The sequence below is a fragment of the Ictidomys tridecemlineatus genome, chromosome 10 (assembly GCF_052094955.1).
Source record: "Ictidomys tridecemlineatus isolate mIctTri1 chromosome 10, mIctTri1.hap1, whole genome shotgun sequence".
NCBI lineage: Eukaryota > Metazoa > Chordata > Mammalia > Rodentia > Sciuridae > Ictidomys > Ictidomys tridecemlineatus.
Window position 1 is genome coordinate 109,151,303 of NC_135486.1, and position 12,351 is coordinate 109,163,653.

The 12,351-nt window shown below is 40.7% G+C and overlaps 1 protein-coding gene across 4 annotated transcripts in view; it reads right to left on the reverse strand.

Annotated features, from left to right (window-relative positions):
* Usp42 (ubiquitin specific peptidase 42) overlaps positions 1-11,261 on the reverse strand; it is a 45,893-nt gene extending 34,632 nt beyond the window's left edge. For 2 of the 4 annotated variants that reach the window (XM_078023686.1, XM_078023689.1), the window contains exons 1-3: positions 11,127-11,261; positions 5,409-5,655; positions 2,627-2,827 (exon numbers count right to left, since the gene is read on the reverse strand). In XM_078023686.1, the coding sequence (XP_077879812.1) occupies positions 2,627-2,827; positions 5,409-5,646 (439 nt within the window). In that variant the 5' untranslated portion in view covers positions 5,647-5,655; positions 11,127-11,261. Of the gene's footprint in view, positions 1-2,626; positions 2,828-5,408; positions 5,656-6,698; positions 8,638-9,890; positions 10,670-11,126 lie in introns of those variants that run through there. The other 2 variants (XM_078023687.1, XM_078023688.1) reach the window with 2 other exon arrangements.
* Positions 11,262-12,351: the final 1,090 nt, after the last annotated feature.

A 12,351-nucleotide genomic window follows, 5' to 3' on the forward strand; every position in this document is an offset into this window, starting at 1 on the left:
GGGAGAAAATATTTGCAAATCATAAGTCTGTTAAAGAAGTTATATCCAGAATACATAAAGAACTCCCAAAATTCAACAATAAGAAAACTATCCACTTTCTAAATAGATAAAAAGATTTAAAATGGCATTTCAGTAAAGCAAATATACAGAATGCAAATAATCAAAAATATGTTCAACATCATATTTATTAGGAAAGTACAAACTAAAACCACAATAAGGTACTACTATTCCTATGTTTACATATGAACACATGACCAGTGTAACTCCAAATCGCGTTCAACCACAAGAATGGGATCCTAATTAAAATAAGTTATACTCCACATTTGTATAATATCAAAATACACTCTGTCAAGCATATTAAAAAAGCAGAGCAAAAAAAAAACTACAGGGCTGAAGATGTGGCTCAAGCGGTAGCGTGCTTGCCTGGCATGCGTGCGGCCCGGGTTCGATCCTCAGCACCACATACAAGCAAAGATGTTGTGTCTGTCGAATACTAAAAAATAAATATTAAAAAACTTCTCTCTCTAAATAAAAAAAAAAAAAAAAAACTAAAATTTTACATACCCGTGAAAATGTCTAAAATTAAAGATTGACCACACCAAGTGTTGGGATAGATTTGAAGCAAAACTTTTGTTGGCTGGTGATGGAAAAGTAGATATTACAATCCCTTTGGGAAATAGTTTAGAAGTATTTTATTTATGTATTTATGTATTTACACACACACACATATATGAGGATTGAACCCAGGGTTGCTCAACCAATGAGCCACATTCCCAACCTTTTTATTTTTTATTTTGAGACAGGGTCTCACTAAATTACTTAAGGACTCACTAAGTTACTGAGGCTAACCTTGAACTTGCAATTCTCTTATCTCATCCTCCTGAGTTGCTGGGATTACAGGCATGCACACCACACCCAGCTTTAGAAGTATTTTTAAAAATATAAAATACATGACTATTATGGGACTAAACCATCTTACTCTTATTTACCCAAGGGAAATGAAAACACATCCTTTACAAAGATTTTAAAATGTTCATAGCAGCTTAATTTTTGATGGCCCAAAATAGAAAATAATCTAAATATCTATCCATTCATACAATGGAATATTACTCAGCAATAAAAAATGAACTATTGAAACATGCAATAGATGGAATAATGTTGAAATAATTAACTTGCCAAGTAAGGCAAGATAATATAGAAATATGTACTGTATAATTCTACATCTGCGATAATATAAATTATTTTATAGTGACACAAATTGGAAATCAGTGATTGTCTGAAGTAGATGAAATGGGGGTGGGGAGGTTATGGAAGGGGTCATTTCAAAGGGGCATTAGGGAACTTTTAGGGGTGATATGACCATTACTTCTCTTAATTGTGATAGGTATATACAAATGTCAAAATGCAGCAAATTATTTTTTCAAATATGTGCTATTTATTATATATCAGTTATACCTCAATAAAGTTGGGAAAATAGGGGGAATAAAGAGAGAGGGAAATAAATTACCAAAAGCATAAAAGGCACCTAATTCTGAACACTGGGAGCTTCTGAATTTTGTCTTGGTCTCCTTTCTTGCAGTCCAGATGCCAGTGCTGGGTTTTTATCCACACCCTACTTTCATTAAGCACAAAAGTGATAGGAAAGCTGTGTATGGGGAATGAATTATGGACTTAGGGAGAAAATGAGGGCAAGCAATGTTCATTCTGTAATTACAAACTGTTTGGCATAACAAAAACTTCTAGGTAGTGAGATTCTAGGTGATTTTACTTTTGTTTACTTAAATTTTTCTGTGCTTTCCAAATTCTTTACAAGCATTTCTTCGCTCTTTGGAGGAAAAAACAGTTTTTAAAAGAACCACTTTAAATTCTCCACTAAATGAAGAACTATTCAAAAAGGAAACCAAAGAGTTTTGTTTTGTTCTTTAACTCTGATCATTGATGAACAGCATAAGAGCATGCACACAAATTGGAGCATTAATTTAGGTAAAAGAACAGGGAAACTTCATTTATAAAGGCTGATGATGGATAATTCACATTATATGTAGCTATCAAAACCTCAAAAATGGATTTTCTAAATTCTGAATGTCACTGGTTGGCACTGAGGGGGCCACCTAGTTAAAAAAAAAATCTTAATGTTTTAATTTATTTTCTGCCTTCTGGATTGAAGAAAGAGCTCTCAAATGATAAGGCAAAGTCTTATATGGATTCTAGGAGGTCTGGGCAGTGATAAAGGTTCCTCTCCTCTAGGGCTTACAAGCCTGACAATGAATCAAGCCTTCTAAAACAAGATGAATGCTAGTAGAGAAAGGATTTCTTAACCTTGCTTGTCTCAAGCTGTTAGCATCAGACATTAATATTATTTTAACAAGTGTAGAAAACTAACAGGAGGATTAGAAGTGCCAAATGCTGACAAAATGTTTCTTTTAAAATACCCTCACAGGTCAAATTAGATGCAAAATTTTTCTTATCAATTTGAATACAAATCCTAGAGTCAGTCCTCCTTGGTCTCTAAAAGAATAAATCAACTTCTAATGATCATATAACTCTTAATTCTAATTTTTCACTTTTATTTCAGAGAAAAAAGTAAATAAAATACTACAAACATACCACAGAACAGAACACTTACATGTCTTGGAGTGTTCATGTGACAACATGTAATTGGCGAGAGGTGGTGTGTAAGTTAAACACTGCAAAGCAGCATTGGCAAAACAGGTATTGCCCAAATTCTGGAGCCCAGCGCCAACTCTGTGAGTTTGTTGCCACTTAAGACAAATCTTCTCAGATGGAAAAAGAACTTTTTGTGGAGGAGCAATGCCATCACCTAGGGCTGGAACAATAAACAGCAAAGATTTTAAAACAAAGCTTTGCATGGTTCTAAAGCTAAATACATAGCAATACTTGATCAAACCTGAATCTGACCACGATTCTAAATCACATTACCAGCTTGCCATAAATACAGCGCAGAACTGGACATTTTAAAAGAGAGAACCCAGAATGAGAGAATGATTGATCTCTTTAATACACAACTTGCAAATGATAAAAGGAAGTTTAAACATATCAACCAAATGCAAAGTGTAGATTTTGTTTGGATGTTGTTTTCAACACTAACTATAGGGAAAAAAAAAAAAGATAACCAGGGAAATTTGAATATTGATTGGATTTTTAATATAAAGATGTTTTAATTTTTAGAAAATAATCCTTTTGATATACACACTAAATATTTACAGGTAAATATTAAGTATTGGACTTACTTTAAAATATTGGAGAAGGGATCAGTGGGTAGAGGTATAATTGACCATGAGTTGATATATGTCAAAGGTGGCTAATAGCTACGTGAGAGTTCATTATAATTACTCTTAAATCTACTTAAAATTTTTCATAAAAATCCAAGTTTTTTTTAAATAAACACAATCAACAGAAAATATAAGTCAATTCCCTATCACATTGGCCACATATGCTTACATGCAGCACCATGTCCATCTCTACCATCACACATCACTAATTGAGCCCTCACCAGGTCATAGTCTCACCATTCTAATGCTGGTACTAATGTCCCCATTTTACCACTAAGAAAACAAGTTTTAAAGTCAGGCTTCTGGGCACCACTACATGTACTTGTAAGTATACTAAACATGTCCGTGAAAGGTTTGTGTCCATTATTAAAACTTATAAACAGACTACTAGTAAGTAACTGTGCTAACAGAACAAGTGCAAGAAACCACTTATTTAGAAAAGTTCAAAATAATCAATTAGCAAATTAATTTTTCAGAGGATGGCTAGTGGCCTCACTGCTATCAAAGGCTGAGATACCCTATAAAGGCAGACTTTGGCTTGATAGGATATGGAAATCAAAATTAGGAAAAGAGAAATTAATCCAGAGCGAATGAGAAAATAGCACCCCCCCCCAAAAAAAGGGCAGTGAGCTAAGTGCTTATGAAGAGAAAGAGAAATCCTAGCAGCATGACAAGAGGCTGGAGCCTTGCAAAAAAGACGTACTATAGGAAAGTATTGCTGGAGAAGGAGCTGAAAGACCTTAACCTCTGTGTAATATTGAATTAAGTTGTGTTTAGTGATACAAAAACTTTTATCAAACCATACTGCCCACTCCTACACCACAATATCGAACTTACTAAGAGGACTCATCAAAACAATTTAAGGGGCTTTGCATGTAGCTCAGTGGTAAAGCCCTTGTCTCTTATGCTTAAGGTCCTGGTTGGAGCCCCAGAATCAAAAAAAAAAAAAAGGTTAAATTATTCTACACCAAATAACATTATGAGTAAGAACTAATTCTATTAAGTTTCCTTGAATTTCAGATCTCCAAGTTTTCAAATCCAAAAGTCTTACAAGTTCCAATAAAAATGTCAATGTTTCATTTATCTGAATACATATGTTAACAAATGTAACCATATTTACGTTGTTTTAACAAAAGTAATATTTCTATTATCTGCTCTTTTTCAAAGAATTTTATTACTGATGGTTTTTGGGTCTTTTGTCATCATTGTTGTTGTTGTTTTGTTTTTTTATGTGGTAATGGAGATCAAACCCAGGGGTACTGTACCATTGAGATACATGCCCAGCTCTTTTTGATATAAGCTCTCACTAAATTGCCCAGTCTGGCCTCGAACTTGTAATCCTCCTATCTCAGCCTCCTGAGTTGATGGAATTACTGGTATACATCATTGTGCCCAGTGCTACAGATGATTTTTAACTGACTGGAAAAAAAAAAAAGAAAAGAAAAGCAATTTAGAGTCCATTTATCTAAAGGCAAGCATTTTTAAAATCATCTTTAGCCATGCATGGTAATGCATGACTGTAATCCCAGCTACTTGGGAGGCTGAGGCAGGAGAAACACAAACTGGAGGCCAGCCTGGACAACTTAGTGAGACCCTGTCTCAAAATAAAAATTAAAAAAAAAAAAAAAAAAGGACCCTGGATGTAGCTCAGTGTTAAGAGTGCTTCCTAGCATGGGTGAAATTCTGGGTTCAATCCCCAGCACCACAAAAAAGAAAAAAAAAAAATTAAAAGACAGATGTAATGTAATGTAATGCTTGCCCATATTGATTTTCTCCAAAATAAAGTTTATCCTTCAAAAAAAAGTAATAAAAGAAACTACTCATATTAACTAAAAAGTAATCCACCCTGTTGTGATATATGGGTTAATAATAAATAATCATTCATCAGAGGAAAATGAAATACATCAAAGAATGCTGGCCATTTCTTGCAAATATATATATATTATATATATATAAAAATATATATATTTTTTAGTTGTAGATGGACACAATACCTTTGTTTATTATTATGTGGTGCAGGGGATCGAACCCAGTGCCTCCCACATGCTAGGCAAGTGCTCTACCACTGAGCCACAACCCCAGCCCCCCCAACCCATTTTTTAAAAAAAAGAGTACCTTGATCCTTTTGTGGTGATGGCTTTGATTTATCAGGTACAGAAGAATTTGAATAAACTACAGCACCAGGTACTGGTCCTAAAGAAAGTGTGTGATTTGAAACATCATTTAATGAAGACACAGCACCCCAGCTGGCAGAACCTGCATCCATGTCTCCAGGTGAGACTGCCTCAGAACTGCCAGGCTGATTCTGATAGGTTGACGGGTCTGAAGATTCAGCTTTGTCAACTATGGTCATTGTTCAACTCTGCAAAAGACGAAAAGCATACATCTCTTTCATAAGGTTCAAGAAAAGTAATCCATTTATCCTAACATTGTATCTTGGTAAAGTTTTCTAGCCATTTTAAATTATTTTCAAACAAATCACCCAAATATAAAAAGAACAGAATTTTATACCATGTTTGTAATAATTCCCTTGGGACATTCAGAATCATGCTAATACAAATATTTCAACAATTTTTACTTTAAAATCTTCAAGAATCCATTTAATTAGAACTTCCTATTCTATGCCCCATAACATTATATTTCAGCTTATAATCAGGTACCTCAATTTCCATTTCTATATTTTTACTAACTGCATGCTTTTTTCCTCACTATTGCTTAAAACTAGAAATACTATATAAAATACTAATACATTTGACTAAGTTTTCAATTCAAATAATTTCTCAGGGACAAGTATTGGCTACATGAAGAGTAAATCTAACTTTAATTTTTAGCTTAAAATCCACAATGACACTATATAAAATACACTGCTTTAAAAAATATATATATATATTTAAAAAATTTTTAAAGTGTATATATATATATATATACATACATACACAAACATACTTTGTGTGTATGTGTATATATACATATATATACACACACATATATACTTTGAAACAAAACTGCTTTTCTGTAGTGGTTCATTATGACTTTTTAAACGAAACCTGTTAAGACTTTACTGATATCAAACCTGAATACAAATATGTGATACAAAAGTAATTATAATTTTTCTCTCTGAATCCTATTGTTAAAATCTACTAATTGAGCATTTTCTATATGCTAGGCATTGCACTGTATGCTGAACATATATTAACTTGCTTACTTTTCATAATGAACCTACAAAAGACCAGAGATTCTGGAGTCTATAAAATGAAGCAATTATAACAAACTAGTCAGCAACTGGGACTAGGAGCCAGGTCCAATAAACGCAGCTGGGCTTCCTTCTGGCTAAACCACCTAGGAACATAGCACTTTTAGGAACGTTCCCAAAATTGCTCAGGCAGCTAAATCCAGATATCTTACCCCCATGCAGAAAAAACTTCAGGGCCAGGAATGGTGGCACATGCCTATAATCCCATCAGCTCAGAGGCTGGGCAGGAGGATTCCAAGTTTGAGGCCAGCTTCAGCAACTCAGCAAGGGTCTAAGCAATTTGGCAAGACCCTATCTCAAGCCAGGCATGATGGCGCACACCTGTAATCCCAGCAACTCAGGGGGCTGAGGCAGGAGGATCACAAGCTCAAAGCCAGCCTCAGCAACTTAAGCTACACCCTGCGTAACTTAGCAAAACCTTGTCTCAAAAAATAAAAAAGGGCCGGGGATGTTGCTCAGTGGGTAAGCACCCCTGGGTTCAATCTCTGGTACCAAAAAAAGAAAAACCTTTCAGGAGTGCTGCAACTGCCCTTTCACAGCACCTTGTCCTAATACCTAGACTTGGCACTCTCTGACCTAGTAACACCTCAAGCACTCCCATGTCACATTCCCATCATACTGCCTGCTCCAGACTCTGTACATGCTCTTTTCTTTCATCTACTCTTTCCCATCCTACCACCTTCAGCCAGTGAACTTCTCAGATTAGAATTCATTTCTTCTGCAACACTTCCTTGACCATTCCTTTTTGCCCAAGACTGGGTTAGAAACCACTTCTAAAACATCCCCCAGCACCCCATGTTAATTTCTATGGTAGCACTTCAGCATTTACTCTACAGCCATTTTACTTATTGCTCTCTGTTATGTTCTTAATTATATCCCCTGACTGGTGTGGAGAAAGCTTCCATACAAGTCTTCAACAAATGAATGAAACTTGCATTTGTTTTTAGCACTCAGTTTGTCTTGTATGATTTATATACAACATCTCATTTAATACTTTAACAATTCCAAAGTAGGAACTGCCTTAAATTTTTGTTTTTAAAAAAATTCAGTAAAGGGGCTGGGGATGTGGCTCAAGCAGTAATGCGCTCGCCTGGCATGCATGGGGCGCTAGGTTCGATCCTCAGCACCACATAAAATAAAGATGTTGTGTCCACCAAAAAACTGAAAAAATAAATATTAAAAACAAATTCTTTCTCAAAAAAAAAATTCAGTAAAGTACAAAGCATTATGAAATATCCATGTATATACTTGCCACTTCAAATATTACCAGGCACTCGCTGTTCATGATAAGGTTGTTTGTAAAAAGGCTCAATTTTAGGACTGGAGTTGTAGCTCAGTGGTAGAGTGCTTACCCAGCACCTGTGAGGCAATGGATTCAATCCTCAGTACCACATGAAAAAATAAAGGCACATAAAAGAAAAAGGCTCACCAGGCGTGCAGTGGCACACGCCTATAATCCCAGCAAGCTTGGGAGGCTGAGGCAGGAGGATTGAGAATTCAAAGCCAGCCTCAGCAAAACCAAGGCACTATGCAACTCAGTGAGACCTTGTCTCTAAATAAAATACAAAATAGTACTAGGGATGTGGTTCAGTGTCCTACACTACCCTCTTAGTTCAATGCCCAGTACCCCCTCCCCGCCAAAAAAGCTCAATTTTGGTGGGGCATGCTGGCACACACCTATAAACCCAGTGATTAGAAGAGAACAGTTTGAGGCCAGCCTCAGCTACTTAAGTGAGGTCTTCAACAATTTACCAAGACTTTGTTTCAAAATAAAATATAAAAAGCACTGAGGACCAGGAGTAGCACATGCCGGTAATCCCAGCAATTGGAGAGGCTGAGGCAGGAGCATCACAAGTTCAAAGCCAGCCTCAGCAACTTAGCAAGGCCCTGTCTCTAAGTAAATAAATAGGGCTAGGGACATAGCTCAGTGGCAAAGCACCCCTGGAAAAAGGGGGGGGGGGGCTGCAGAAGTTGCTCTGTGGAACAGCACCCCAGGGCTCAATCTCCAGTACCAAAAAATAAAAATGTTCATTTTGTTGTTTATAATTTTTAATTAAGGCAAGATTATCATCCCCAAGAGGTACAACCTTAAAAGTTTTGGGATGCTTATGTAGCCAAAGAAAAACTGTTAATCAGATCTTAATAAGCTAAAAAAAAAATATATATATATATATATATATATATATATATATATATATATAAATTTTAAACAACCAAGGACACAAGATCTTCATTCAGAAAGGGTCTTTCAGAAGAAAGCTTGAGCCGATCATTTAAATAAAGTTTACACTTTCCACATCAAAAAAGCAAAAGAAATTATGAAAAGCTGTGGAGACAGGAATAGGAAAATAAAAAGAGGAGAAGGAAGTGGGTGAGGAAAGAAGAAAGCCAAAATCAAGTAATAAAAAAAAGGTTAACTCAGCCTTATTTACAACAATATCAAATAGCAGCAAAAACCTTGATTTTCCTGGGATAAATATCCCCTCCAATGATTAACAAATTGACCAAATAAAATCATTTTATTTGTTCCAGTAAAAGAAAAAAACACTCTTGGAAAAAATTTTAAGGAAAACACAAATCATTAATAACAATATTTCCATTTTAATTTTGTAAAAACAAACCAAACCCATCCACTCTTTATGTATATAGTCAGCCAATGAAACCTTACCCTAAAACCATCAGGTATCAAACTAAACTCCATCTGCTACAGAGACAACCTTTCTCCAAACCAAGCAATGTTAAGACTTAGGATTCATTTTCTTTATGCCCAGTAAAGCCTCTAAATATTACTGTTACAAATACCAACACTTTGAAGTAACAACTTCAATGAAAAGTTTAACACCTTCTAATGATATACAAAGTTATAAGAGCATGTTTTAAACAAACAAACAAAACAAAACAAAACAGGAACATGAAACAAAGTTGGATTGCATATGAAAGAATGAGACAACTTCACAAATGTTTCCTCTGCTTTTTTAAGTGCCATCGTTTACTCAAAAGCCTTAGAATTCCCAAGTCCTTTACATGGTATGTCTCCCTCGTAGTGACCAAATGCTAGATGTTACTTTTTTTTTAATTTTTAAAGAATATCAGTATTTAAATTATGTGGCATTCCACATACACTGAAGTAATAACATCGACACATTTAAAAACAAACTGTTACACTCTATTTCAAAAACAATGTAATCCAGGTTCTTCTAGCATTTCCGTTTTAAGTCACACACACACACACACACACACACACACACACACACACAGAAGCTTCAAAAACAAAACTTTTGATTTTAATTATATTTAAGTGAACAAAACGATTAACCTTAAACCTTTACAAACCAAATACTTACTGTCGCCTTGATTCAATGATATAGAAAAGAAAGTGAAACTGACCCTAAGTAAAAAACAAACAAGTGAAACTGATTATTCATAGACCCTATGCACTTTGAATGAGTAACACAATAAAAAGAAAATTGTGTTTAAAAAATACAAATCTTCGAAAAAAATTTAGGCTCCAAGGACATGTATCAGAACCTGTAAAATGGTTGTTACTTTGAAAAGGAGGCGTTAACTAAATAGTTTTCCAACCACTTTTACTGTTACTTGAGTGTATTTACTTGAAATAACCAACATGTTTTCCCATAAACAAGTAAGCCCTGAGGCCTTCGCGAGTATAAAAGAGCTATTCAATGAAAGTAATCTCAACGGTATTCATTATAGAAAGGTTAAAGTCCTAGATTGTAAAACTTCTGTCCGGTCAAATTTTCCTTTCAAACATCAGAAACGGACCCCCTCATCCCCGCCTTCTCCAGGTAAGTTGGCTCTTCCTGCCCCAGAGATAAAGACCCAGAGAGAGGCACACACGCTTTGGGGGACGCGCCACCCGGCTCCTCCTCTCCCGCGGCCAGCTGCCCGCCCGCCTCCCCTCGGGTGCCCGCACCGCTCAGGCGGCCGGCGTGGGCACTCGGACACTCGGCAGAGGCCAGGCAGACTGCCCCGCGCGGGGGACCCGGGAGCCGGCGCTCCGGGTGGGAAAGTTTGTCTCTGTTAGGGATGCGATGGGGGCGGGGAGGCCAGCTCGGAGCTCCGAGGGGCGCCGGGGCCCAGAGGTGGCAGCCACGCGGGGGGCGGCGGGCTGGCGGGGGACGCCGGCTCCGCGGTGGCGGCCGGCACACGCCCACCCCGGCCGCCCAGCGCTGGCCCGGCCGCCCCGGAGCCGCCCGCTGGCCCGCCGGACCCCCGGGCCGAGGGGGCGGGCTGGGGCCAGCGGGGGTGGGCGCGCAGTGTCCATGGCAACCAGGGGGGTCCGGCCTCCCCGAGCAGCCCGGCCCTCCCGGCGCCCGCCCGCCACGGCCGCCGCCCCCTCCTCGGCGGCCTGGCCGGCCGGGCGGTGGCGGCGCTGCCCCCGGCTCGGCGGGGTCCCAGGCGGCCAGCGGCTGCGGAGGGAGCGGCGGGCGAGGGGCCGCACCAGCCCCCGGCGGGCCGCGCCGGCTGAGGGGCGGCTGGGCCAGCAACGGCCGAGGCGAGCGGGGCGCTCGGCGGGCCCCACGCCGGCCTGCGGCGGGCGGAAGGAGGCGGGAGCTTACCTGACCCGACTCGGCGCTCGCTCCATCCCCCTCGGCCGCCGCCGCCGCCGCCGCCGCCGCCGCCGCCGCCGCACACAGCCCAGCCGCCCGGCGGGGGACAATGACGTGCCTCCATCCGGGCACCGCCGCCGCCGCCTCCGGGTCAGCGCCGCGCCCGCAGCTCCCCGCCGGGCCGCCAGGGGGCGCGCCAGGGCCGCGCCCGCACGCGCCGCCGCCCAGGGGCCGTCGCTCAAGAGGCGCGGCGATCAGCTAACGGGCCCGGCAAGCGCGGGAGGGGCTGTCGCCAAAGGGCGGCGGGCGCAGGCCGGCCTCGCACGTCAGCAGAGCGCCGGCCGACCGACGGAGTGGCTACGCTGATTGGCCGAGCGGGCAGCAGGGCGGGGCGGGGCGGGGCTCTTTCTGCCCCTTACGCCCCAGGCAGAGCCGCACGGCTGACGTCGGGGTCTTGAGCTGTCCGGCTACGGGATGCCGGAGCTCTGGCCCCCGAAGATCGAGGGACTCAGAGGAAAGCTCTTCCCTGTGCGCCTCACCCTGCCCGAGTGCGGAGCGTGACCCTCGGCCCTTCGGTCAGTGGAACCCACCGGGGCGGGGCGCTGCTCTTCATCAGGCTGCACACTCTTTTACTTAAGGAAGGCTGATTTTTTTTCCCCGGGTGCTGAGGATGGAACCCACGACCTCACGCATGGAACCCACGACCTCACGCATGCTAGGCTAGCGCTCTACCACCGAGTTACACACCCAGCCCCAAAAGAAGAATCTTAATTCTGGCTTTGGAAAATGACAAATCCCTGCCACCTTGTCAAAATTTCACCTCGAATCCTAGCGTTCTGCTTGTCTTTGGGGGTCAGTGGCCTGGCTCTTGCACCCCATTGCTAGATTCGTACTTGTATCACTTATTGGACGTCTGACCGCGAGATCGAACAGAACTAGTTCATCATTGCATCTCCCCTACACCATGACTGTTCCATCTCCTGCCTGCTTTGAGGACATGACGTTGTCGTGCACTGGCCTGAATTTTTCACCTCCTCTGCCTCTCTTCTCCCCCAACATGATCTAACCCCTTAAACCAAGTCACGTTGACCCTCCCCTCTTCAAGTGGTCCTTTCCTCTCTCACCAAGCGCATTCCAACAGTCCCATTCTACCTTCGTTTTGTAGCCAGGTAAGACACAGATCAGACACTGTGTATCCTCATCACAGACCCTTCTTCTTCCTATAGAAAGCCTG